Here is a 26,342-nt window from a genome sequence, read left to right on the forward strand (position 1 = left end):
CATCTAGCGAACGAGCATCAAAGAAGCGAATGCCGCTGTGCTTCAGAATGTGCTGCTCGTACTTCTTCTTGATATCGAGATCCGTGATCGGCTGGTGACTTTCTTTCTCGACCCACCCATGATACGGTACACCCTCAGCGCTTTGATATTCAATGAGTCCCATCATCCAGGCCATCTCGATATGGCCTTCCAAAGAAAGTTCCCCATGAGCTTCCATTTGCCATCGAGTGCAAGAGATGTTCACTTTTCTGGGTGCTTTTTCGTAAATATTTGCACATTTCTCTGCTAGTATTTGCGGTGCTTCGAAGCATGAATAAGGATTTGATTCCATGGGGTGTGCGACTAATTCCTGTACACCTGACTGTTGGAAGATATCAATCTGACGCTCTTGGCCACGCGACTTCCGGATCTACTGGTCACGTGCAGGCCTCTGTAATACATATGGGCTCAGCCCCTTCAGTAGAATACAATCAAGGATTCACTTCCACACTGACTACCACTGCCTGAGGTCGCCCAGCCAGCTTCCTGATTCCTTCAAATTATGAGCTTCTTTGATTTCATATCCCTAAAGATATATGAAGGCACTATTCTATGACGGCGCGAGGAAAGTCTACACAGATTCAAGATGAAGCATTTCGAATAACAGTTAAAAGTAATCCAATATAATTCAATTACGCTGTGCTTCAGGTTCAAAGTGGTATCTATGTATATACATACACGCGCAACAATGTAAATTATCGAGAAGAGCAAGCCAAGCCCTAAGACGAAGCAGAGCGAAACTGGAGCAGGGGCCCATCTTTCGACATCGTGATATGATCCCGAAGCTGGAATTCGTCTAGACGGTGCCTCCCATACTCCGCTCCCACACTGCCTCCGGACTTGTCGCCCGCTGCAGTGCTGAAGTCCAACCTGTACAGAACAACCGCCATCGTGAGCATCATCTCGACCAACGCAACGCCCTTTCCGATGCAGCCTCTTGGGCCTGTTGAGAACGGGACGAATGCGGAGGTTTGATCGATAGCTTGCTGTGTGGAGGCCTCCTTCTCGACGAGCCATCGGTCAGGGTTGTACTTGAACGGATCTGCGAAGTAGTCTTCCTTGTGGTGGATGCTGTAGATGGGTACGCCCACTTCGCAGCCTCCGGGAATGAACTCGCCATTGACGACAGCACCGCCAGCTGGAACTTCGCGGGAAAGGGCGAGGCCGACAGAGGGAGACATGCGCATTGCCTCATCAATACAGGCACGGAGGTAGCGGCAGCTGCTAAGCTTAGCACCACCTTTAATATCGTCTTTGCTGTCAAAGGTAGAGCGAATTTCCGCGGCAGCGCGGGCATAGGAATCTGAATTGCGGCTCAAGTAGAAAAAGACGGAAGTCATGGCGGTGGCAACGGTGTCAGCGCCAGCAACCACGAGAGTTGTGCTCTCAGCAATTATTTCCGTGTTGTTGAAGCCGAGGCCGGTCTCAGGGTCTTTGGCATCTGAGAGGATTTGGAAGAGATCCTTGCGAGCTGTCCGGTCGTTCCTTTTGGTGTCTCTAAGAAGCTTGCCGACGAAGCCGATGAATGCGTTCCTAGCAGCGATAGCTTGGGGGAACAGGACTTTATCGAGGCGGAACATCTTCAGGATTGGTGCTTGCAGAATGGAACTGACACGGATATTCGACGTTTCAATGACCTTTACAACGTATCGGTAAGTTGGCCGTTCGAGCATGTTGTATTTGCCTTGGAAAATCAAAGAGGTCATGATGTCGAAGGCCAGATAGTTGCACCACTCCGACATGTTCCGTGTCGGGTTCCAGGCCTTTTCAACACTTGAGTTTTCTGCCTCCTCTTCGACAGTCTGAAGCATGCGATCGCAGAATCGGTTGATGATTTCAAGCATAGCAGGCTCGAAGTTGCGGATGACAGCATCGGAAAGACCCTGGCTGATGACTCGTCTGCGGCGGCCGTGGTCTTTCTTCTCTCTGACGGTGAGAGTGTTGAGGGCTTGGTGGACCATAGCGGAATAGTTCTTGCTCTTTAGAAAGTTCTTGTTTTGCGAATAGATATCTAAACGATGATCAGTATGTGAAGCTGGAAGCTAAGGTAGGCAGCTTACCCTTGATACCCGTAGCAGTGTTTACATTCAAGCGATTTGGGGCATAGCGAACGAAGTCGCCATACTTCTGGTGGCATCGCCACATGTCGATGTGGATGTCCCCTTTCCATGCATGATAACCAGCGTAAAGATCGGTGAACCTGGCCAGAAAGGGGCCTGGATGCTTGGACAAAGGGTGGAAATAGATAGAGTAGATGATCTTAACGAAAATCTAAAGGCACATGTCAGTCTGTATGACAAAGTCTATATTACTGGAGAAGACATACGTAGAGAGCGAGGCCAAGCCCCACCAACGAGCACGCTGCAACCAGACTATGACTTGAAGCCAAACGAAGTGCCTTGGTGATGTGAATGGCCGTAGCCGTTGGGGGAACTACAGCGAATGGGGTCGTCATCGTGACGCGAATGAGACGAAGAGGAAATAGATAGGTGTGCTAAGGAGATGAACTTTAAAAGAGAATATTGAACTGAACCAAGGAGATGGACAGAAAAACTAAAAGTAGATAGAAATGAGAACGAAGGAGATGGACTAGAAAAGCTTCTACATTCTTTACACTAGAATATATACGATCCATCATCTCCGCAGCAATCTAGCCTAAGTCACGGACTGCTAGTCCACTACCCACACCCCTCAATCTAATCATGGGCTATGGGTGACTGAGAGAAAGGAAGACTCCGGCTGCCACGGCTCCAGCCTCAGAGACACTGCCACCTTCCAGCCTTCAATCTCCTGATCAGTGCTGGATTACAGGCCATTGAAGACATTTCGGCAAGCTCCCGATGCGTTTGTAGACGGGACTATGCTGCGGTGATTCTAAATCGGTCAGTAGCAGACCAGGGCGAGCCTAGTGCAATGACAGCAGGTACCCTACAATTGTGACGACCTGGAACGAGGCCAATGGGGAGATAGGGCTGGGAAGACGACTGATGCGTGCATTGTCGTTTCAGAGAGTCGGTGAGGTAAGCCCGTAACTTTACAAGACTATTCTAGCTTAGCGTCTACACCGGCCCACCGGGCAGGGCCCTGTCGCTATCTCAGTAGCGGTACAACACACGTTCGATCTGCGGGCGGGGTCCCTCCAGCTGCCAGCTCGCTACATACCTCGCCACCTCGCTACAAGCCCGTCTCACTCAGCCGTTTGAGTGCTGAGTCCAGGAAATCAAGCCACCGAATGTGGGCCTGTGCTGAACGCTAAGCATTTAGAGCTGCACGTTCACCATGCCTTCCCCTCGGGGCTGTACCGGCCGTTGAGGGGTTGGAAATGAGGACGCTACTGTGCTGCGGTCTGCTACATTTCCAATTTTGTAGAAGCTCGACTTTGAAACAAGGTGCTACTGGACTTCAGCCCGAGATTATCATCATATTATACCAGAGTCATTAGCTTCCATTTTTATTTGTATCATCTACCTTTCCAGTGTCTTCCATTCGTCGCTCTAATACATCATCTCTCTACCTTATTTTCGGGTTGTGTTTGAAACCTTATCTTTTTCCTTTCAACCTTTAATTGATCATCACACGACAAACGCTGTCCAAAGGTTCTGAACCCGATCATTAGTCTCCGCAAAGATGGACGCCCATTCAAGCCCGTCGAAGCAACAAGAGCTGTGTCACACTCTGCTCATAGAACTCCTCGCGTTTGTCTCTTAGTCCAACTTCGTGCAATATCTACTAATGCATTAGCCTAAAGACACCAGTTCTGCTCACCTGTGCGATGGACCGAGACGCAGGACCTGCTTCTGCACGACTTCAAGACCAAGAAGACTGTCGAAATCGGGCCATCAGACACCCTTACAACGATGATGAAGAGAACTCATGATCTCACGTACCGACCTTTCGATACCGCCAACTCTGTATCTCGAAATTTTCTGTCCCTCAAGCGTAATAAGCAGGATGTCTGTTTTCAAAAGGAGCGAACGACGACCCCGGCAAAGAAGGCAAAGGTGGTCAACACGAAGGCTGAGGTGTCAAAGCCTACTGTGGCCTCAACACCACCTATATCGTCAACACCACCTGCGGCAGTGGCCGTTAGTCCCATTGAAGATGCTCCTGTGTCTGCTGCAGATATAATCATAACCATCGTTTCAGTTGCCTTGAAGAAGAGCCCGAAAGATCTGGCTCTCGACAGTTCTGTCAAGGCCCTTTCTCGAGGTACGGCCTTGAACCTAGCGGCTGAGATTTGTATAACTGACTCTAAGCAGGACGATCTACTCTGCAAAATGAAATCACAGGCGACCTGGACACCGAGTTTGGGTCCGCACCTGATGGCGCAGAGGACATTCCTCTGAAAGAACTCGCCGCCATGCTTCAGAAGTCTTTTACTGGGCAGCTAGGACGGCGGACGAAGTCCATGGTCGACAAACTTTTCACATCCAAGATGCCAGGTGGATTCAACTTGACGAAAGTGCGAAGCATGCTTGAACATGAGTATGGATTTGGCGCAGGAAGACAGGACTGTATTCTTCTTTCCTCCCTCCAGACTGCACCAGCAGCCCGTCTTGACTCCGAAGACAAAGCCAGAGAATATTGGTCCAGTACCGTGCAGATTTACATATCCGCTGCCGGTATTCAAGTCCAAAAGGCTGCGATATCTTCTGGTGCCGCTGGTGCTGCTGTCAACATCGACCCCAAGGCGCTAGAAGCCTTGACAAAACGCAATGACGACTTCAACCGAGAGATCTACGAAGCCTATGCCAAGCACGTCGGCGATAAATCTGGACCTAGTTCTGACGAGCTTGCAAGAATCCGGAACGACTTAAAAGACCTCCAGAGTGAACTTGATCTATGGAATCTGGAACACGGCAATGACTACGCGACTGGTATCAAACCACTGTTCGACCGTCGTAAGGCTCGGCAATACGACTCGTACTGGAATTGGGCAGTACAGGACCTCTTCCAGATTTACCATGGCATCCGCCAAGGTAGCATTCATATCAACGACGAAGATCTGGTTCCCCGCCGACAAGCTTTGCTCAATAAATCATGTGCGCGCTTGAACTCCGCTCTCACTCACATGTTGGCTGAGATAAAGGCTGAGAAATCACAACCAGTGGAAGTAACGAGCTGGTTCGCGGAACTTCTCGCGGACTGTAAAATGGCTCTCCATCGATCACCAGCCTTTATTGCGTCTGCGAAGCTCACAAAGCCAAGAACTACCATCGATATCAACGGGGTGATACAGTTCGTTGAGGAACCGGTTGCGCGCGTACAGGCGTGTGAGGAGCAAGCCCTGAAAGAAATCATCGTTGATAAAGACGCAAATGGGGAGATTACCAATATCAGCGTCAACATACGTACCCATAATCTCGACGTGCCGGCATCAGATACCTCATCAGTTACTGAAGTAGCCACTCCTGGCCTTCGCTACACTTCCCTCCCGAAAATACAGAAGAAGGCTGGAGGATCATGGAGGGACTCCATGCCTTTGACAGACGAGTTCGCAACGGCTCTAAATCAGTCAACTTCAAAAGGATTGGAGTTCTCCGGAAAGAACGTTCTCATCACTGGAGCCGGAAAGGACTCCATTGGTTCAAAGATCTTACAAGGGCTTCTCTCTGGAGGCGCCAGGGTCGTAGTTACCACGAGCTCATACTCGAGAAAGACCACCATCCATTACCAAGAGATGTTCTCTAGATTTGGATCCAAAGGCTCCAGCCTGCTGGTCGTGCCGTTCAACCAAGGCAGCCAGCAAGATACGGAAGCCCTTATCGAATATATCTATAGTATAAACGACTCGGAATGGGATCTAGACCACGTTGTTCCATTCGCAGCTATCTCGGAGTTCTCTAACGGGGTTGAGCTTGGTTCGAAATCAGAACTGGCTCATAGAATGATGCTCACAAATACTCTGAGGCTACTCGGAGCGATTAAGACGGCTAAAGAGGCTCGTCGGATTGACACTAGACCTGCGCAAGTTATCCTTCCTCTATCGCCCAACCACGGCGTATTCGGAGGCGACGGGCTCTACTCGGAATCGAAGCTTGGTCTCGAAGGACTTCTGAACAAATGGCACACGGAAGATTGGTCCGACTACCTATCCATCTGCGGCGCTGTCATTGGATGGACTCGTGGCACTAAACTTATGAACGACAACGACATCGTAGCCGAAGGCGTTGAAGGCCTGGGTGTAAAGACCTTCTCACAAGCTGAGATGGCTTTGAATATCCTGGGCTTGATGACTTCGCCGCTTCTTCACATTTGCCAGACTGAGCCGCTCCTTGCGGACCTCAGCGGGGGCATGAGCTCGTTTCCGAACCTCAAGGAAGAAGTCGCCATCATCCGCTCGGAAATCAAAGACATCAGCGCCAGCCGACGTACTATGGCTCGTGAACTCCAGGCAGAACACGGTGTCTCATCTCCGGCAAGTAGTCAGTTCCCTGCTTTCACGCAGCGAGCCAACATCAAGTTCGATTTTCCCAAACTTCCTGACTTTTCTTCAGAGGTCGAACAGCTCTCTCAGCTAGAAGGCATGATCGACCTCGAAAAGGTCGTGGTCGTATGCGGCTACGGGGAAGTCGGACCACATGGCAGCTCTCGCACTCGATGGCAAATGGAAGCTCATGGGGAACTTTCTTTGGAAGGCCATATCGAGATGGCCTGGATGATGGGACTCATTGAATATCAAAGCGCTGAGGGTGTACCGTATCATGGGTGGGTCGAGAAAGAAAGTCACCAGCCGATCACGGATCTCGATATCAAGAAGAAGTACGAGCAGCACATTCTGAAGCACAGCGGCATTCGCTTCTTTGATGCTCGTTCGCTAGATGGCCCGGACCCGTCTGCTCGGCAGGTCCTTCACGAGATCGACCTACAGGCTGATTTCGCGCCTTTCGAGGTTTCCAACGATACCGCCACAGACCTGATCAGGGAGCACGGAAACAAGATTACAATCACCGACGTTGAGGACCACTGCGTTGCAGTTCTCAAGAAGGGTGCCCGTCTCATGGTCCCTAAGGCTTTGGTTTTCGACCGCACCGTTGGAGGCCAGGTTCCTACCGGGTGGTCTGCAAGAACATACGGTATTGCTGAGGATATTATTAACCAAGTTGATCCTGCAACACTATATGCTTTAGTGTGCACCGCTGAGGCTTTGTTGACCGCCGGTATTACCGACCCCTATGAATTTTATAAGTACATCCACGTTTCTCAGCTCGGTGTCGCTGTCGGATCCGGCTATGGTGGAGCTGCATCGTTGCAGGGTATCTACAAAGAGCGATTTCTGGATAGACCTATTCAAAATGATGTGCTGGCTGAGTCCTTCATTAATACCGGCAGTGCATGGATCAATATGCTTCTGCTCTCCTCCTCCGGACCCAACATCACGCCCGTTGGCGCGTGTGCAACCGCACTAGAGTCACTTGACGTGGGCTTCGAGCTCATTTCCAGCGGCAAAGCGAAAGCTGTACTTGTTGGTGGCTACGATTACTTAGCTAAAGATGTTGCGTACGAGTTCGCCAATATGAAGGCAACCATCAGCAGCGATGCAGACATGGCCCGCGGCAGGGATCCTCAGGAGATGTCTCGACCTGCCACTTCAACTAGGGGCGGGTTTGTTGAGTCTGAAGGCTGCGGCATCCAGGTTCTCACCACCGCAAAGCTCGCTCTTGAAATGGGTTTGCCGATTCACGGCATCATGGCTATGACGCGGACTGCTAGCGACAAAGCTGGCAGATCATTGCCAGCCCCTGGCCATGGTATCATGACCGCCAGTGGCCGGTCCAAAGGTGGCGCCTTCGACTCACCCTTAATGAGCATTGCCTATCGCAAACGCCAAATCGACCTTCGCATGAACCAGATCAAAGCCACTGAAGACTCCGAACTCACCTTCCTCGAAGAAGAGCTCACCTCTTACAAGTCCAACGAACCTGACTTCGACATTGACGAATTCCGCAAGCATCGTATCGCCGCCATCCTCTCCGAGAGCCAAAGCCAGCGACAAGAAACCATGAACACCTACGGCAACAACTTTTGGAAACGCGATACTCGCATCTCGCCTATGCGAGGCGCTCTCGCTACTTGGGGTCTCGCAATCGACGATCTCTCCGTTGCGTCCTTCCATGGCACGTCGACTGTGATGAACGAGCTGAATGAATGCAGTGTCATCCAAGAGCAGATGACCCAGCTCGGTCGCACACGCGGCAACCCAGTCCAGGCCGTCTTCCAGAAGCACCTTACAGGCCACCCCAAGGGCGCCGCGGCGGCATGGATGCTGAACGGGTGTCTGCAGATTATGGATACGGGTCTCGTGCCGGGCAACCGGAATGCAGACAATATCGACGCAGAGCTCGAGAAGTTCGACCATATCGCTTTCCCAAGCGAGACTCTCAAGACGTCAACAGGAGTGAAGGCTTTCATCGTAAGCTCATTCGGGTTCGGGCAGAAGGGCGCGCAGGCGATTGGAATTCATCCGAAATATCTCTTCGCGGCGGCAGGGAAGGAGCAGTATGAGAGCTATCGTGTAAAGCTGGCCAAGAGGCAGAAGAAAGCGTATCAGCATTTCCAGAAATCGATGATGGAGAATAGTTTGTTCAAGGCGAAGGATTTGCCGCCGTATGCGCCGGGGAAGGAGACGGAGTTTTTGACGAATGTGGATGCCAGGTTGCCTATGGACATGGAACTTGAGTAGGCGACGCTTGCATATGTCTTGTATATACTTTAGGTTTTGCGCAAGGAGTTTTCGCTTTTCTCTATGGCGCGGTGTTGGATCGGGGATGTCTGATCACGTTTCTATAGTCCGTATAATAGCATTATCTATCACTACTTTCGAACATGGTATTGTTCTGACATCGTGATTTACCAGGGTCTTCGAAGCCATCCTTCAAAGGAATTTGCAAAGTTTACTTATCGCCTCCAAACTAGGGTGGCCAGCTTAACTCACTTGGAACAAACGAAGATCAGTTTTACACTTGCCTGAAGTACTCAAATGACTCTAGAGAATAAGGATAGACTGTAAGGCCTATCGGTTGAGTATCTAAGTCCACTACTTGCACCCAATTGACACTGCCCGAAGCTCTCCAACACATCATTTAGAGCCAGCCCGTGATGTAAAGCTTACTGCACCATGATCTAGTCCTCTGGTCTTGCAGTCCCCATACGGCGTGATAATCTACATACTTGTATGTCAAAGGTGAGCCATCTCGAATCACGTGGAGCAACATTCTCTGAAATACGCATCATAGCAGTACATTTCCTCCCACTCGAACCTACCTTCGTATCCCCACATCATCATGCTCGTCCACGCCAGACATCATTATTTTTAGATTTCAACTTTTTCATACAACGCACCCGACTTTAGAATACTCCACAGCCTGGCCGCGGTCGTGACGTAGCGCTTGGACAACATGGTAATTGGGTGTCAGTAAACCTCATCCACTGGGCACAGCCCTGCCACTTGCGCCGTGAGCTGCATGACAAGCTTCAAAGCCCCTGTCAAGCTTATCGGAGCCATGGCGCCTGGGATCTGAATCCTTCGTCTGGGGTCCTGGAAGCCAAGGTTAGTCACAAAACACAAAATTACAATACTGGGCATCCCCACTTTTCGCAGGGGCCGAAAATACTTCTCCGTGCCACAGGCCATATCCGTACGTGACCTAGCAGCATCGCGCAGGAAGTACAGCCCCGATCCGCAGTCGGTGTGAGATGACAGTTGCCAATTATGTCCAGCGTTCGATTGAACTGGGCCATGGCGCTGCTCCAAAGCCGCGAGCCACCGGAGCTGGGCGGCGATGGACCCTCTTCGCTCTGGTGCCACCGTCCTAAGTGCATCCTGATATAGCGCGGGTTCAGCCCTGCCTAGGGCCTCATTGATCTACTTTGAATATCTAGAAAGTTGCTTCCCCCATACTCTCAATCGTCATCCATTCCACTTTCTGTGCATACTCTTTCCGTCTTGATACCCCAATTTCATTGTCCAGCGAGCCCTGTATATATTGAGAGCTTCAATCGCTATTTCCTTTATTTTAGCAAGATGGGTAAGTTTGAAGATTTAATGCTGCATGCCTCAGTCCACGTTAACTAATTCGCAACTTCAGAGAAGTGCCTCTTCGAATCCCCCAATGGATCGTACAATTTCCACTTTTTCTTGCCAGAGGGTTTGACCGAGTTTGCAAATCTCCTACGCGAAGAGTTCCTACAAAGTTTCGAAGACGGGGAACTTTCGGAACCTAGTTCAACCTTCCAATTTCTGGCCCAATTCTTGAGATACATTACCGGTCGAAAGGCTGCGAAACTCGACGCGCCTACGAGAGAGGTTTTCATAGTTGCACTAGATAAGTTCGAAAATGAGTACCTACGCGGCGAGAACATCCACACCTGTGTCGCAGCGATGTCAGACGCGGAGCCCGCCAGCAGGAGAGAAATCATCAGATCCTACTACGAGGCCATGCATCTCATGGAGCACCCTTTTGGCGCTGCCCCACCGCCAATATTCTCAGAAGACAATTCGACATTCTTTGTGTTCGGAGGACAGGGAAATACACAACAATACTTCGATGAATTGAGGGATCTCTACGGGACATATGGCTGCCTCCTTGACGAAGCTTTGAACTTTGCGTCGGAGATTTTTGAAAGAGTGCTCGGCGACGAGACAACGAATGACCAATACCCTCACGGCCTGGACTTCCTCACATGGTTACGCAAGCCGGAGACCACCCCCGAGCGTGATTACCTGCTTTCAGCACCCGTCAGCTTCCCATTGATCGCGGTGCTTCAGCTCGCCAGCTTCTATGTTAAGTGCAAGCTCTGGCAACTTAACCCTGGAGAAGTTGTTCAAAAATTGCACGGCTTGACAGGGCACAGTCAGGGGATTATTGTAGCGGTTGCTCTTGCGACGTGTGAAACCTTCGAAGATTTCCAAGGGGCGTCAAAGTCCGTATTGATAGCCCTTTTCTATACTGGCTGCCGAAGTCAACAAGCTTTTCCTGGGAAAACGTCATGGCAAAAGATGGTTGAAGAGCGGTCGGCAGACCCAAAAGATGACCCAACGCCTATGATGAATATATTGCATCTGCCCCGAGCAGAAGTCGAGTCGCAAATCCGCTCATTCAACCAGAACGTTGCATGGGATCAGGAAGTCTATATGGCGCTAGTAAATGGCCCCTCGAATATCGTCGTCGGCGGCGCTCCAGAGTCGCTACGAAATTTTACAGCATTCATCCAAAGACTTCGAGAACCGAAGTCCAAAACTCAGCCTCAGAGCGGTAAATCCTTCACTACGCGATACCTGCCCATATCCTGCCCTTTCCATACGCCCTACCTTACAGAGGCTGCTCTAGCTGTTGAAGGAGACATGAAGAAGTACAATATCTCAATCATGCCACGCAACCTGTTGATTCCGGTATACGACAGCAAGACTGGTCGGGATCTCCGTGAAGCAGAAGAGGAAGCCTTACTCCCAATGCTTACGAGAGCGATCACCACCGAGGTAGTCGATTGGCCATCGGCAACCAAATTTCCCAATCGCTCTTATATCATTGACTTCGGGCCTGGCGGTACTTCAGGCGTGGGAACCCTCATGCATAGGATGAAAGAGGGAAGAGGTACTCGAATTATTTTGGCTGGACCGCTTCAGGGCGCACTAGCGCACGTGGGCTACAAAGCTGAACTGTTCGAGAGCTCTGAAACCTTCACTAAGAAGACAGTCGACTGGCTGCGGGACTGGGCGCCATCTTTGCTCGCTGACGCGTCGGGGAGGACGATAGTTAGCACTAAGATGAGCCAGCTCCTTGGAGTGCCGCCGCTCATGGTTGCAGGAATGACTCCTACTACTGTACACCCTGATTTTGTCGCCGCAGTCATCAACGCAGGCTACCACGTCGAGCTGGCTGCCGGAGGCCACCCCAGCGAACAATCACTCGTCAAGGCTATCACTACCATTGAGAAGTCAATCACAACCGGGAAAGGGATCACCATCAACCTGATTTATTCGGCACCAAGAGCCATCCAATGGCAGATCCCCTTGATCAAGAGTCTTGTTCAAAAAGGCCATTTGATTGAAGGCATTACGCTAGGCGCGGGAGTTCCATCACTTGAAATAGCAACGGGCTATATCGAGGAACTCGGACTAAAACACATCGGCTTCAAACCGGGATCGGTAGATGCAATCCAGCAGGTGCTTACAATTGCGAAAGCACACCCCAACTTCCCGATCTTATTGCAGTGGACAGGAGGACGTGGTGGAGGCCATCACTCCACGGAAGACTTCCACGCACCAATGTTGCAAACATATTCGAGTATCAGACGATGCACCAACATCATCCTGATTGCCGGCAGCGGTTTCGGTGGAGCCGAGGATACATATTCATATCTGACAGGATCATGGTCGGAGAGGTTTGAGCAATCTCGTATGCCATTCGACGGCTGCCTCTTCGGAAGTCGAATGATGGTCGCAAAAGAGGCGCATACTTCTCTAGCAGCGAAACAGACCATCGCCGCCACGGAAGGCGTCGAAGATGCATTCTGGCGGTCTGGTAAAGGCATCATTACTGTTAAATCGGAGATGGGACAGCCTATCCACAAAATCGCCACTCGTGGAGTGCAGCTATGGGCTGAGATGGATAAGAAGATCTTCTCGCTCGAGAAGAGCAAGCAGCTTGTCGTGATCAAGCACCAACGGAGTTCCATCATTGAGCGCCTCAACAAAGATTTCCAGAAGGTTTGGTTCGGCTACGACTTCGAAGCCGGCAAATCCGGAGAACTTAAAGATATGTCGTATGCAGACGTAGCCAGACGCATGATCGACTTGCTGTACCTCAAGAAGAGCTCCCAATGGATCGATGACTCCTATATCCGGATACTTGGAGATTTCGTCCGCCGCGTCGAAGAGCGTTTACCTCTGTCACGATCAGAGCTTTCCAAGCCCATCTTTAGAAGCTATGATGACTTCAAGGACCCGGCCAAAGCTATGCGCACTCTGGTAGAAGCCTACGGAGAGAGCAAAATACAGCTCATCAGCCAAGAGGATCAAGAGTATTTCCTCTCAATCTGTCGAAGATCGGGTCAGAAGCCGGTTACATTCATCCCCGTGCTGGATGCAAGCTTCGAGTCCTGGTTCAAGAAAGATTCGCTGTGGCAGTCCGAGAACATAGAAGCGGTCATCGATGGTGATATACAGCGATGTTGTATTCTCCAGGGACCCGTTTCCGTGACCTATTCCACCCCAGACAACATTAATCAACCCGTAAAATCCGTTCTGGATCAGATCAGCAGTGCTCACGTCAAAACGATGCTCGACGAATTCTACAACGGTGACCAGCAAGCTGTTCCGGTTGCTGAATTCTTTGGCCACCAGGCCTCCGATACTACATCGGAAGACGGCATTCAAGTTATCCCCGCGCCCGAATTCACTGCATACAACATTCCCTTCAACGCGCAGAACATCCCATCATCCGAGGCGTGGTTCAACATTCTTGCCGGCAAGGAGCTCTCTTGGAGATATGCAGTCTTTAAAAGTCCAACAATCACGAGTGGAGACGAAGTGATTCCTAATCCTATACGTCAAGCATTCACGCCATTAAAGGGTTGTTCCGTGCTCATCACAAACGACTCCGGAAGCGGCAATATCTCCATCACTATGAGTAGCAATAATGACGGTCAAACGGATGCATCGATCGTTACCAGCGAATCGGGAAAGAAAATCACGCTTCGCTTGGTATGCCACGAGAACGCGCTGAAGGAGCCACTGCCGCTCGAATTCTATTTCAGGTACGTATACACATGGGCGAAAAAAAGGTGGCACACTCATCAAGTACTCTGCCTGTGCGTACACCTGTCTGCCACTGCTTGGAGTGCTTCAAGAGGTTTTCACGAAACCCAAGGTGAAGAGCTTCTAGCTCGTTCAGATTCTTGAAAATGCATTAAAGCACCCCAAGCAGCGGCAGACAGGTGTACACGCGACACAACTTGTTCTAAAATTACAGTGATCCCTTTTCCATACCCCGCGTGTTTATGAAAACCCACTAACATGTGTATTGCCACCTTTAGGTATCACCCGGAGCTACCCCATTCGTTGCTACGTGAAGATGTTGAAGGTCGCGAAGAGCGGATTCGCAGCTTCTACGACACGCTCTGGTTTGGTAAGGGAGAGGATGTCGAGGAGGTCGTCATTACCAAAGGCCTCGTCGAGAAGTTCTTGCAAACTATTGGCGGTGGTATGCGAGGGCTTGACCGAGATTCGTTGGTACCAATGGACCTGGCGATCGTGGTCGGTTGGAAAGCGATAATGAAGTCCCTCCTCTTCGTGAAAGGGGATCTCTTGAAGCTAGTCCACCTTTCTAACGAGTATCGAATGTACCCCGGAGTCGGTCCATTGATGATTGGAGACAAAACTGAGAGCTCTGCGAAAACGACTGCCATTACAGTCCAAGAGACTGGGAAGGTGGTCTCGGTCTGCTGTGCCATTACTAGAGATGGTGCTCCCGTGATGGATGTTACATCAGAGTTCTTCTATCGCGGGACATATACCGATCGCTCGGATGCATTCCAAGATATCAAGGAAGAGATAAGAGAGGTTGACCTCAGCACAAACAGCCATGTCAACCTTCTGATGTCGAAAGCCTGGATGTCATTCTACCACCCTGACACCACAGAGACTCTCTGCGGCAAGACCCTAAGCTTTGAGCTCAATACTTTCTCCTCGTCAAGTCACCTCCGAACAACTGGAAAAGTCTTTGCCAGCTCATCATCTTCAAGAGATCCTATCGAAATCGGCACCGTGGAGTACGACTCTCTTACCTCTGGTCTTCCTCCCACCAACGGAAATCCTGTTCTTGGATACCTTGGCCGTCACGGTAAGATCGTTCAAAAGCGCGTACCTCTAGACGCTCCCCAATCCCTCAACCACGAAGAATCAGGCTTCATCTTCACCGCTCCAAAGAGCAACCTCGCGTACTCTCGTGTTTCGCAGGACTTCAACCCGATCCATGTCTCGCCCGCATTCGCCCGCTACGCCGGTCTTCCAAATTGCATCACACACGGCATGCATACTAGTGCCATTATTCGCAGCATCTGCGAAATGCGATGTGCGGAAAGCAGCGCAGAAGTCCACCTCGGCTCTATGAAACGCTTCAGCGCGTCGTTTAGCGGGATGATCCAGCCCGGTGACAAGATTGAGGTTAGCATCGAGCATGTAGCCATGTTTGAGGGCCTCAAGGTCATCACCATCGAAGCGCGGAATGTCGATACTGAGGAGAAGGTTTTCGTAGGTGAGTGCGAGGTCGAACAATCGGAGACTGCGTATGTCTTTACTGGTCAGGGAAGCCAGGAGATGGGAATGGGTATGGATCTTTATGAGAGCAGTCCCGTTGCCAGGGCTGTCTGGGAGAGAGCGGATAAGCATTTTGATGAGACATATGGTAAGAAGCAACCAGGTCCTCTCATACAGTTATTGTATGCTAACATATCAATCAGGATTCCGCTTAACCGATATCGTAAAGAAGAACCCAAAACAACTCACCGTCCACTTCGGCGGCCGCCGCGGGGCCATCATCCGCCAGAACTACCTCAAAATGACTTATGACTCCTACGATAAGGCTGGCAACAAGACCACGAAGCGATTCTTCGATATCCACGAGCGAAGCGCTTCTTACACTTACCGCTCGCCCGCTGGCCTCCTCTTCTCGACTGAATTCGCCCAGCCCGCTCTCACTGTCATGGAAAAAGCTGCCTTCGAGGACATGGCCGCCAAAGGCCTCATCTCGCAGAACAGCATGTACGCCGGTCACTCTCTTGGCGAGTATGCGGCTCTCTGCGCAATTGCGAATATGATGCCACTCGAGCAAATCCTCTCCATCGTCTTCTACCGCGGGCTATCGATGCAAGTCGCCGTCGAGCGAGACGAACAAGGCCGCTCGGAGTTCGGCATGATGGCTGTAGACCCTAGTCGCGTCACCCCATCCTTCGAGATCAAGGACCTCGAAGCCACCGTCTCAAACATCAGCAACACGACGGCATCACTGCTTGAGATCGTAAACTACAACGTCGCCCAGCGCCAGTACGTCTGCGCGGGCACGCTGACAAACCTCCACCTCTTGACTACTGTTTTGAATACCCTCGCTGGATCTCCGAAAGCCAAGCATGACGCTGCGTCTATCTCTGCTCTCATAGTAACACATGCCGCAAATGTCGCTGCCGGACCTCCCATCACTACATTAGCACGAGGCAAAGCGACCATCCCGCTCACCGGCATCGACGTCCCATTCCACAGCTCCTTCCTGCGGCCAAACCTGTCCGCCTTCCGCGAAGTCCTAGAAGCCAATATCATTGCCAATAAGCTCGATCCGCAGAAGCTGATCGGTCGCTACGTGCCGAATGTCACCGCGCGACCATTCGAGCTGACAAAGGAGGCTTTTGAGTACGCGTATGCGGCGACGGGAAGCGAGCGCCTGAAGAAAGTCTTGGACGATTGGGAGCCGGAGGCGCTGGTACCCGCGATTGCGGTGGGTGGAAGGTTAGGGAGGCTGGCAACGTGGACGAGTGCGACGGATGCACATACACAGTTGGGGAGGGTGAGGCTCGAAGGGGCTGGGGGGAATACGTCGCTGTAGATGGATAGCATTGTGCGCACTATTTTCGCCTGCATCATCTGGATACTATACTAGGTAGCGCGGCGTTTTGAAGTTCATTGTTAGCGTGTCGAACCTATTCCTGTAGTGATTGAAGCTCTTGATAGGATTCATTGAATATCAAAGCGCTGAGGGTATACCATATCGTGGGTGGGTCGAGGAAGAAAGTCACCAGCCGATCACGGACCTCGATATCAAGAAGAAGTACGAGCAGCACATTCTGAAGCACAGCGGCATTCGCTTCTTTGATGCTCGTTCGTTAGATAGCCCGGACCCATCTGCTCGGCAGGTCCTTCACGAGATCGACCTACAGGCTGATTTCGCGCCTTTTAAGGTTTCCAACGATACCGCCACAGACCTGATCAGGGAGCACGGAAACAAGGATGCGATCACCGACGTGGAGGACCACTGTGTTGTAGTTCTCAAGAAGGGTGCCCGTCTCATGGTCCCTAAGGCTTTGGTTTTCGACCGCACCGTTGGAGGCCAGGTTCCTACCGGGTGGTCCGCAAGAACATACGGTATTGCTGAGGATATTATTAACCAAGTTGATCCTGCAACACTATATGCTTTAGTGTGCACCGCTGAGGCTTTATTATCTGCCAGTATTACCGACCCCTACAAATTTTATAAGTACATCCACGTTTCTCAGCTCGGTGTCGCTGTCGGATCCGGCTACGGCGGAGCTGCATTGTTGCAGGGTATCTACAAAGAGCGATTTCTAGATAGACCTATTCAAAATGATGTGCTGGCTGAATCCTTCATTAATACCGGCAGTGCATGGATCAATATGCTTCTGCTCTCCTCCTCCGGACCCAACATCACGCCCGTTGGCGCGTGTGCAACCGCACTAGAGTCGCTTGACGTGGGCTTCGAGCTCATTTCCAGCGGCAAAGCGAAAGCTGTACTTGTTGGTGGCTACGATTACTTAGCTAAAGATGTTGCGTACGAGTTCGCCAATATGAAGGCAACCATCAGCAGCGATACAGACATGGCCCGCGGCAGGGATCCTCAGGAGATGTCTCGACCTGCCACTTCAACTAGGGGCGGGTTTGTTGAGTCTGAAGGCTGCGGCATCCAGGTTCTCACCACCGCAAAGCTCGCGCTTGAAATGGGGCTAGCCGTCCGGGGTATCATGGCGGTGAGCCGGACGGCTAGTTAGCGACAAGGCCGGCAGATCACTGCCTCGAGGCTGTATTCAAAGCCATTCTCGCCACACACAAAACCTATGCTGACCTCGATGTCCCCAAGACAATGCACGCAGAACTGAAGACCAAGGTTGCTGAGATGAGGAAGGCGGCCGATGTCGTGCGAAGGCAAAGGAGCAGATGAGCAAGATCGGAGTCGACCTTACGGAGGACAACTGGAAGATTCTGCAACGCTCGAAGCGTGCCAGGACCGAGTAGGAGTTGCGGTGCCTTTGCCTGGTTGCCCACTTGTGCCCATCCTTGCATCCATCAGCTCCTTCCCCCCGGCTCCCCCCTACCTGTTTGCTCCCCTCCACCAGTACTTAGTGCATAGAAATCATTGCTATACAACTATGGGTACCCGCGGACTCGACTCCAAGATCTCAATACCCTCCTCAAAGTCGCCTATCTTGCCGTCTTCATCCCATAACGCAGCGAGCACTGTCCGGTTTCCTACCCAAGGCGAACGCGAATGCTGCACAGCGTGGTTCTGCATCAAATTAGCAAGTATATTGAATTGGAGCTATATCACTTACATCAATCAGCACAACATCACCCGGCTGCCACGTAAGCAACACCTGCGAATCCTCCGCAATCGCCAACGCGAGATCAAGATACTTCGTCTCAATCGGCGTTCCGTCGCCATATTCTGGAATAGGGTGGTAGGAGCCATCGGACCCTAAATACGGCGGCTCCGTCGCGCGATAATGCTTGCTCCTTCCCCATGCGCTTGTCAGATTTCCGAAGAACGTCGTCAGGCCTAGTTTCTCGTGTTTCCTAATGACTTTGCGAGGTCAGTTTCTACGCTATATCAAGACGCTTATCGGAAGTGGAGTACTTACTTGGTACAATATGCATCACGCTCAACGACCCATCTTCATGCCACTCAAACCTCTCACTATGCCGCTGCACCTCCGCCTCCACTTTCCTCCGCACGGTTTCTGCGTCGTCACCGGGCACCACGGTCTGGCCGTATGCTCCGAGTACGCTAGTGCCGGTGTTTGATTTCACTTCTTGCACGCCATAGCGGTACACGTACCGGACACCCTTCTTTAGCAGCGTCCGAACGAATTCAGGTGCTTGCTTTTCGAGAGCAGATGCGAGGGCTATGCTGGAGTTTATTGGGGTCTCTCCGCCTGTAAAAGGTTATTTATGCGATTCTACATTCAATTGAGGTCGAACTTGCCTTGCTCCGGGATGACTATAGCAGAGAAAGTCAACCACGCAGGGTTAATCGTTGACCAGCCGTACTCGTTGTGCGGCCAGATAGGTAGTTCTGGTGGTCTGCGCTTTCATAAGCCCCGTCTTCCACAAATCAATGGTGGTTCTACTCACCCCTCATTCGCAGTCTTAATATTCTTCGCCAACACCGTCCTCAGCGGTGGCCGTCCCACCTCCTCATGAGCACGGAACCCAAACGCATGCGCGACCTCGCTATAGTCCTGTGGCGTCTTAATCGGTAGTCCACGGAAGATGATAGCGCCGCCATGCTTCTGGGCCAGGCTGGAAATTTGCCCCGATTTCGCCAGTCCTTCGATTGCGGTGACGGATTCTTGAAGCGTGGGTTGCCAATTTGCGGCCGGTTTTAGAGCAAGGGGGAATTCAGCATCGTTGGGGAAGCCTAGAGCTTTGGTGCTTTTTTGGCCTGAAAAGGTGAAGGAAGTGAAGGCTTGGGATGTAGAAAGGACGCCGACCATGTCGGACAAATGCGTAGGTTCGAGTGGAAAAGACAAATTGGACACAAGGCGTGAAAGTCTAGGGATTGAGATACGAAATATTACCTAGGTACTCGGTCTACATGTATTACTACGGTCTGCATCGCGATCCACTATTTTATTATCTCGCGGAGACCAGCGCATGTCCGACATCACGCCCTGGTTAACGCGGCTTTTGGATGCGATATCGCACAAATCTCCGCAGCATTCGGGGTGTCGGAGTCTATCGTTGGATTTTGCACGTTTTGGAGCTGTTTCTTGCGGCGATGAGCAATGTTTAGGGTCGATGTCGCCATCAGAACCTGAGAAGCAAGATCTACCGCGGAAAGGCTAAGTCAGTCAACGGTCGCTGTCAGGGCTGTCAGTAGGACGCGTGAGTCGCAAAAGTGTATCCGATGTGCTTCCGCAGGCCTTATCGTGGTTTTCTTGATGAAGAATGAACGTCAGTCCCAGGATCGATCACGACATCTCGCTAAGCGGGTGTTCTGCTCCACTTTCTATCTTAACCTCTGATCACCAACATCACTCTCCATCTCAAGAGTCTTCAATATTCACGAGTTCTGACTGTCATAATAGTGATTTGTAAATGTTTCCAGGTGAGGTTGAGGACTCCGAATGGTTGTAGCATTGCAAAGGTCTATTTCCGCAAAAGTATACTCTAGCGAGAAACTCCCAAGGACTTCTCCGATTCGGACTGCCTATATATTAGCCGGACCTCGTTACGAGTCACTGTCAACCATGAGCTTGAGTCATGCAGCCGCCACAGCCTTATGACTTGGAATCAGGGCTTTTGTGAAGCTTTCGCAGCGACATAACCCGATCCGTGGCTACGGATAGGAGACGAGCCCCAGAAGCAGGAATGTGGGCCGTTATCGTGCCCATGGCGGCTGCATTAAACACTGACAGCGGGCCGATAAATATCAGCACGCCATAGATCATGATACCCTAGAGAGAATTTCTGCGAGGCCCGCCGGGATGTCGCATCTCGTCGCATCTTATAAGAGTATCAAGCATCTTCTCCTAAACATTTCTTTTCTTACAATCGCTTCAAGTTTGCTCTACCGTCATGGCCACTGAAATCAAACACAGCGTAGCTTCGCCAGCTTCAACGCCAGAATCCGAGGATGTGCGTTCAACCTCGAGTACCCGAAACTACAGCTGGTTCCGTGGAGTCTTCTTCAACGCAACTATCGTTGGCGTGGCGGCTTTCACGGCACCAGGACTATGGAATGCTATGCAGGCAGTTGGTGCTGGAGGACAACAAACTCCGTATCTTGTCATGTAAGTTTGAGAAAATCTGAGTATCCTTGACAGAGTTCTTACTTCAGTATCAGGGCTGGTAACGCGATTCTGTTCGCGCTGATGACATTTACGTGTCTAGCTGGCAGCGTCCTTGCGAACCGATTCGGACTGAAAGCGGCCTTCATCTTTGGAACATCTGGTTACGTGCTCTACTCAGCTGCCCTGTACTGCAACAACCGCTACAGAACGAAGTGGTTCATCTATCTCGGCTCGGCCGCCTGCGGTATTACAGCTGGAGTCTTCTGGGCCGCAGAGGGTGCCATAATGCTGAGTTATCCCGAACCAAAGAACAGGGGTAAGTACCTCGCGTACTGGCTTGCGTATCGAAATGGTGGATCGATCATAGGTGGTGTAATCAACCTGGCCTTCAACTATGCTGGAAAGAAGACGGGAAAACTGAATTGGCGAACTTACATTGTCTTTGTCGTGCTTCGTGAGTGCCCTTACAAATAGCCGCCGATACTTCCTTACTAACGGCATTTTAGAATGCTTCGGACCCGCAGTAGGATGCCTACTATCACCACCAGAAAAGGTTCAACGGCGAAACGGCACAAAAGTTCAAATCTCGGAACGGATTCATACCAAAGATGAGATCAAAGCAATCTTGAAGCTGCTGACGCGGAAAGACTTCCTCCTAGTGTACGTACCCCCTTACCCGCGGAAATCATACGACCATACTGACACACCCCAGCGTCCCCTTCTTCATCTACGTAACCTGGAACCAGCCCTACATCTCCGCCTACGTCTCCCTCTACTTCAGCGTACGCGCCCGAGCCCTCGCTTCCCTCGTCGGTGCCGTCTCCCAAATCTGTGCCACTCTCATCATGGGCTCTTTCCTGGACTGGCAACGCCTCTCCCTCAACACCCGCGCCAAGGTCTCCTACATTGCCATGATGTCGCTCATCGGCGGATGCTGGGTCTGGGGAATCGTCGTCCAGCGCGGCTACTCCCATCACAAGCCCGCACTCGACTGGAACGATGCAAGCTTCGGCCGCGGGTGGGCGCTTTATGTGTTCTGGCAGGTGAACTTCGCGCTGACTTACAACTACGGGTATTGGTTGGTAGGATACATGGCGAAAGAGAATCGGGAGATAGTGCGGTATACATCGGTGGTGCGGGCCGTGGAGGCGGCTGGGCAGTGTGTAGCGTCTGGGATCAGTTCGACGAAGACGCCGTTAATTCGAGAGACGGGGGTGAACTTTGCGCTTTGGGGGCTGGCGGTCATACCGACGTATCTTGTTGTGAGGAATATCGGGGTAACGCTTTATGGTGCGGATGGGGAGAAGGGCGAGGATGAGACTCCTAAGCTTGCGGAAGGGGGTGTGAAAGAAATTCAGGTTAAGCATTGAATGCTTTGGTAGACATTAAAAGCTTGAGTACAAAGATACTATAGAAGTGTCGGTAGTTATGGTCAATAATCATACAGTTGCTGTTTCCAAGGTGTCTGTATTGCTTGTATATATTGCGTATTGCATGTTCATCCGCAAACGGCACTAGAAGCTCTTTTTCGGGGTTGAGTAGATGTAAATAAGACGAGCTTAATTATCACCACCCTTTTCTCTCTATATCCTAATTCTCTTCCTATCAGCCCCCCCTAGATTTGGCTTAGCTCTGGCCTGTAACAACTTTCTTTTCACCAATTAGAAGCTGAATTACTAAATCTCAATGTGGAGTTCACATCATCTCTTCGCCAGATATGCAGGCACACTCCAACAGCAACCGAGGGCTCTATTACCTTAGTCCTTAACAGTTAGCCAGCCCTCCAGGACGGCCTTCTAACCAGTCAATCCTAAGAAGAGAACAGCTTGTGGTAAAGGACCTGGCACGGTAGGTGGCTATGTGGGACGGATTACATGACTTTCCTTTTGAATTAGTAATTAAGAGGTGCCTATCTAGGTCTTTTAGTCTTAATTAGCGGGCAGGTGTGTAGAACTAGGCGGGCCAATTGTGATGATATATCTCTATTTATCCACTCTCAAGATGTGAATTTCACATTGAGATTAGTAATTTAGCTTCTAATTGGTGAAAGAAAGCTGTTACAGGCCACAGCTAAGCCAAATCTAGGGGGGGTTGATAGAAAGAGAATTAGGGGGGTGATATAGAGAGAAAAGGGGGGTGATAACTAAGCTCGCCCTGTAAATATTATGACTGCCGTGCCCTAGAAGAAGTAGAATCCTCAGTTTAGCTTATATCAACGCCAAAGATGTCAAGTTGCAGTACTGGACGTGAAGTGAATGGCCGAGTCACGTGTAGCACAGAAAGCATCACTGAAAGTCTGCGCTCCAAACATGTCTGTTAGATATCTTCGCCTAAACCAAAGATTTAGGGAGACACATCAACGCCCTGGTGGTTCACAAACGACCATCTGCTAACCATCACGTGAGCGTCACGTGCAGTTTCCTTTCACCCCTCAAAGTCCACCAGAACTATAGTCAAGTAACGCCTGGCAATTCCCTGCTCCTCAGACACCCTGTAAAATGCCACGATAGCAAATGCTCACCGCCTGAAGCTTGATTGCCAACAAACCTCCACAACACAGCCTCTTCTAAGCCGCCCAGAAAATAGAACATTGGCCCGGTTCAGCCCTGGAACGCCACTGCGACCTACCCTTGCACACCTGGGCAGGCCCCTGCCGTACAGAAGATACAATACGGTAATGAAAAAAGCTTAAAATCCCAGCAATCGTGGCCCATGCAGCATCCGTGCGATCCATGGTAACGTTAATTCTCCTAGAACTGCAAGCTTTCTCCACGTCCAAGGGTCCTTGGGTCCACGTCAGCCCCAGGATCTGAACCCCTTCCTCACCGGCTACACCTATCACAATTCGGTCAACCTCCGAAATTTCCGACGTGTCATTCTAGCAGCTTAGGTAGGATATCCGTGTCTGTCAAATAACGAGAGCTAGCTGTTCACTAGCACGGTTGCTAAGCCACGGCACTTGGGTCGCTGTTGTAGCCGCGTCGACAATGCCACTGGCCGAGGGCCTATTCCTCGAGGCTCTCCTGGCTCCTTTACAACCAATACGTGGTAGTGTGCGAGCAACGTTCTCACTGCCGCGATATGTCTCCTTGTTGGGAATTAAGCCTAGACCCCTGAAGTCAGTGAGCAGTGCCTCAACTCGTTTGGTATCTAAGTCGCATTTGCACAGAGGGGCGTCTGAGGTAAGAACTAGGTAGGTGGTACCAGTAACACAGCGTGGCTACCCGCGTCTGGTCTGAGGCTTGGCTCGATGTTCAGTCTATATCAAACTGGGCTGAGTAAGTGCACCACCCCGTGGTGGACAGCCAAGAAGCGTTTGGATTAGTATTCTTTTTTGGTCAACGCTGTCTTACAGCAGCGGGAATGCCCCGAATGAGGCGCTGGTTCTTGGACCAGTATCCAGCGAGATTTTTGAATGTAGGTGAGGCTGAGGATGGGGCTCTGGTGAGGTTATTTCTATGTTTAGACTCACTTTACTTCTCAGTGCTCTTTAATACGCTTGTTGAAGCGCAATAGAAAGACAAACATCTCAAAACAGTTCTTTCTTCCCATAAACTAGCACTTCATACCCTCTTTCTCACTAGCATCTAAAAGTTTATGGCCCTGTTGGATCTCATTCTTTTCGTCAAGTCCCGCAAAACACCCACCACCCAGACCGAAAAATCTAAATAAACTCAATATGGCGTTTCCCCCCTCTCCACTTGAAACCATTAAGTGGAACGCCCTCGGCCTCTCGATCACTGACGCCGTAAACGGCCACGTGGAATCCACCTATACTCTCTCCACCGGCGCCTGGTCCACCCCCAAATTCGTCTCAGACCCTTTCCTCCGCGTCCATGGCCTCTCGCCGGCCCTAAACTATGGCCAACAAGCCTACGAGGGCCTCAAAGCCCACCGCTCCCCATCCAACTCCATCCTCCTCTTCCGCCCCGCCGACCACGCCGCCCGCCTTTCCAACTCCGCCGCCTACGTTTCCATCCCACCCATCCCGGAAGCGCATTTCCTGCAATGCGTCAAGATGGCCGTCGCGCGGAACGCAGAATGGGTCGCCCCCCACACCTCCGAAGCCCTCCTCTACATCCGCCCCCTCGTCTTCGGCAGCAGCGGCCACCTCGCCCTAACCGCGCCCACCGAGTTCACCTTCGCGGTCTTCGTGCAGCCGGGGACTACATACCACGGCGTGCAGCCCCTCCCCGCCGTCGTAGTCGAGGACTTCGACCGTGCCGCTCCCCGAGGAACCGGCGGTGGAAAGGTGGGCGGCAACTACGCCCCCGTCATCCGCTGGACAGACCGCGCGCGCACACAGGGGTACGGGGTGACGCTGCACCTGGACGCACAGACGCGGACCTGCGTCGAAGAGTTCAGCACGTCCGGTTTCATTGGCGTGTGGAAAGCGGGTGAACACGTCACGCTCGTCGTGCCCGACAGCAAGAACATCGTCGCTAGCATCACGAGCGATAGCTGTCTTGCGCTAGCGGAGTCGTTCGGGTGGACCGTGGAGCGGCGGGAGATCCCGTGGAGCGAGTGCAAGTTCTTCGACGAGGTGGTGGCGGTGGGGACGGCGGCGAGCTTGCTGCCGATAAGGAGTTTGCATCGCCCGAGTACCGGGGAGACGTTTTACTATGGGGATAGCACGGGTGACGTGACGGTGAAGCTGGGGACGGCGATGAGGAATTTGATGCGCGGGAAGGTGGAAGATGGGTTTGGGTGGACGGTTGAGGTGAAGGAAGGGGATTTATTGGCTGAGGAGAGTATTATCGCTGAAGAGCCTGTTGTAGAGGCGGTTAGTGAGCAGCCTGCTGAGGTCGTTGATGAGAAGGCGAATGGGGTCGAGAATGTTAATGGATCGATTGGTAGCAAGGGGACAGAAGTGGAAGAGAAAGCGTGACTATCACGGGTACAGAAGACTCTTAGACATCTCTGGTGTTTGGGTTGAGCGTTTGGGCATCAGTCATATATTGGAGTTAGGACATCAGTTCTCTATATATTGTTATATGTCATTATTTTCTGTTCTTACCTCATCCCTCCGCGTCCTAGAGTTCCCGCATCTCCCATCCTGAACCCAACCATGCATACAATAGACTTCTGCCCTCCATACAATTTACATGACAGTTCAACACGCATCATTTGTCAGGGAATTATCGGAAAGTCCTCATATGCTGGAGGTGGCCACCCCCTCCCTCCGCCAGGGAAGGTGATGCCTGCTCCTTGATATTCATTTCTATTATTGCTAGGCTTGTTTCGTCTCAAGCGTACGCAGCCCCTAGAAAAGATGGTGACTGTAGCGCATCTTACACAGCTCACTACTATTCTCCAGCCCGAAAAGAAAGCCCACTTCTCCAGCCGGAGCCTCGAACTCCCAACCTGCGAAAAACTCGGGCCGAGGCCCTACAAAAATCCCTTTATAAGTAGGATTTTTTCGCATCCCTTACCCGCTGGCTAGGCGGTTAGCCACTCTACCAACGGGGGGACGGTTGATCAAGCCGTCCACCCATTGGCAGAGACCC

The 26,342-nt window shown here is 51.4% G+C and overlaps 6 protein-coding genes across 6 annotated transcripts; 4 read left to right on the plus strand and 2 right to left on the minus strand.

Moving 5' to 3' along the window:
- Positions 1-489: 489 nt before the first annotated feature.
- Positions 490-2,494, minus strand: BDZ99DRAFT_554203 (cytochrome P450; the record flags this gene model as incomplete). Its single annotated transcript, XM_033727120.1, has 3 exons — positions 490-2,050; positions 2,100-2,310; positions 2,366-2,494. The coding sequence occupies 3 exons, from the start codon at positions 2,492-2,494 to the stop codon at positions 759-761; spliced, it is 1,632 nt and encodes a 543-aa protein (XP_033580981.1). The 3' UTR covers positions 490-758.
- A 1,190-nt stretch (positions 2,495-3,684) lies between these two features.
- BDZ99DRAFT_410290 (uncharacterized protein) lies at positions 3,685-8,832 on the plus strand. The gene is made up of 3 exons (XM_033716579.1): positions 3,685-3,734; positions 3,788-4,248; positions 4,296-8,832. Exons 2-3 carry the CDS (start codon positions 3,897-3,899, stop codon positions 8,720-8,722), a joined length of 4,779 nt encoding a protein of 1,592 aa, XP_033580982.1. The 5' UTR covers positions 3,685-3,734; positions 3,788-3,896; the 3' UTR covers positions 8,723-8,832.
- Positions 8,833-9,751: 919 nt separating this feature from the next.
- Positions 9,752-17,883, plus strand: BDZ99DRAFT_567715 (uncharacterized protein; the record flags this gene model as incomplete). The annotated part of the gene is made up of 5 exons (XM_033727717.1): positions 9,752-9,848; positions 10,128-13,797; positions 14,077-15,446; positions 15,502-16,566; positions 16,763-17,883. The coding sequence occupies 5 exons, from the start codon at positions 9,752-9,754 to the stop codon at positions 17,812-17,814; spliced, it is 7,254 nt and encodes a 2,417-aa protein (XP_033580983.1). The 3' UTR covers positions 17,815-17,883.
- Positions 17,878-19,711, minus strand: BDZ99DRAFT_506828 (Clavaminate synthase-like protein). The gene is made up of 5 exons (XM_033724197.1): positions 19,175-19,711; positions 19,022-19,123; positions 18,682-18,950; positions 18,376-18,623; positions 17,878-18,329 (listed from the first exon to the last, which is right to left on the minus strand). The coding sequence occupies exons 1-5, from the start codon at positions 19,534-19,536 to the stop codon at positions 18,183-18,185; spliced, it is 1,128 nt and encodes a 375-aa protein (XP_033580984.1). The 5' UTR covers positions 19,537-19,711; the 3' UTR covers positions 17,878-18,182.
- A 909-nt stretch (positions 19,712-20,620) lies between these two features.
- On the plus strand, positions 20,621-22,280 carry BDZ99DRAFT_436725 (MFS general substrate transporter; the record flags this gene model as incomplete). Its single annotated transcript, XM_033717549.1, has 4 exons — positions 20,621-20,835; positions 20,889-21,289; positions 21,342-21,495; positions 21,548-22,280. The coding sequence occupies 4 exons, from the start codon at positions 20,621-20,623 to the stop codon at positions 22,203-22,205; spliced, it is 1,428 nt and encodes a 475-aa protein (XP_033580985.1). The 3' UTR covers positions 22,206-22,280.
- Positions 22,281-23,822: 1,542 nt separating this feature from the next.
- BDZ99DRAFT_495592 (D-aminoacid aminotransferase-like PLP-dependent enzyme) lies at positions 23,823-25,792 on the plus strand (the record flags this gene model as incomplete). Its single annotated transcript, XM_033723385.1, has 4 exons — positions 23,823-23,953; positions 24,051-24,113; positions 24,194-24,252; positions 24,420-25,792. The coding sequence occupies 4 exons, from the start codon at positions 23,823-23,825 to the stop codon at positions 25,721-25,723; spliced, it is 1,557 nt and encodes a 518-aa protein (XP_033580986.1). The 3' UTR covers positions 25,724-25,792.
- Between the last annotated feature and the right edge of the window lie 550 nt (positions 25,793-26,342).

Source organism: Mytilinidion resinicola (assembly GCF_010093595.1).
Source record: "Mytilinidion resinicola strain CBS 304.34 unplaced genomic scaffold BDZ99scaffold_4, whole genome shotgun sequence".
Classification (NCBI taxonomy): Eukaryota; Fungi; Ascomycota; class Dothideomycetes; order Mytilinidiales; family Mytilinidiaceae; genus Mytilinidion; species Mytilinidion resinicola.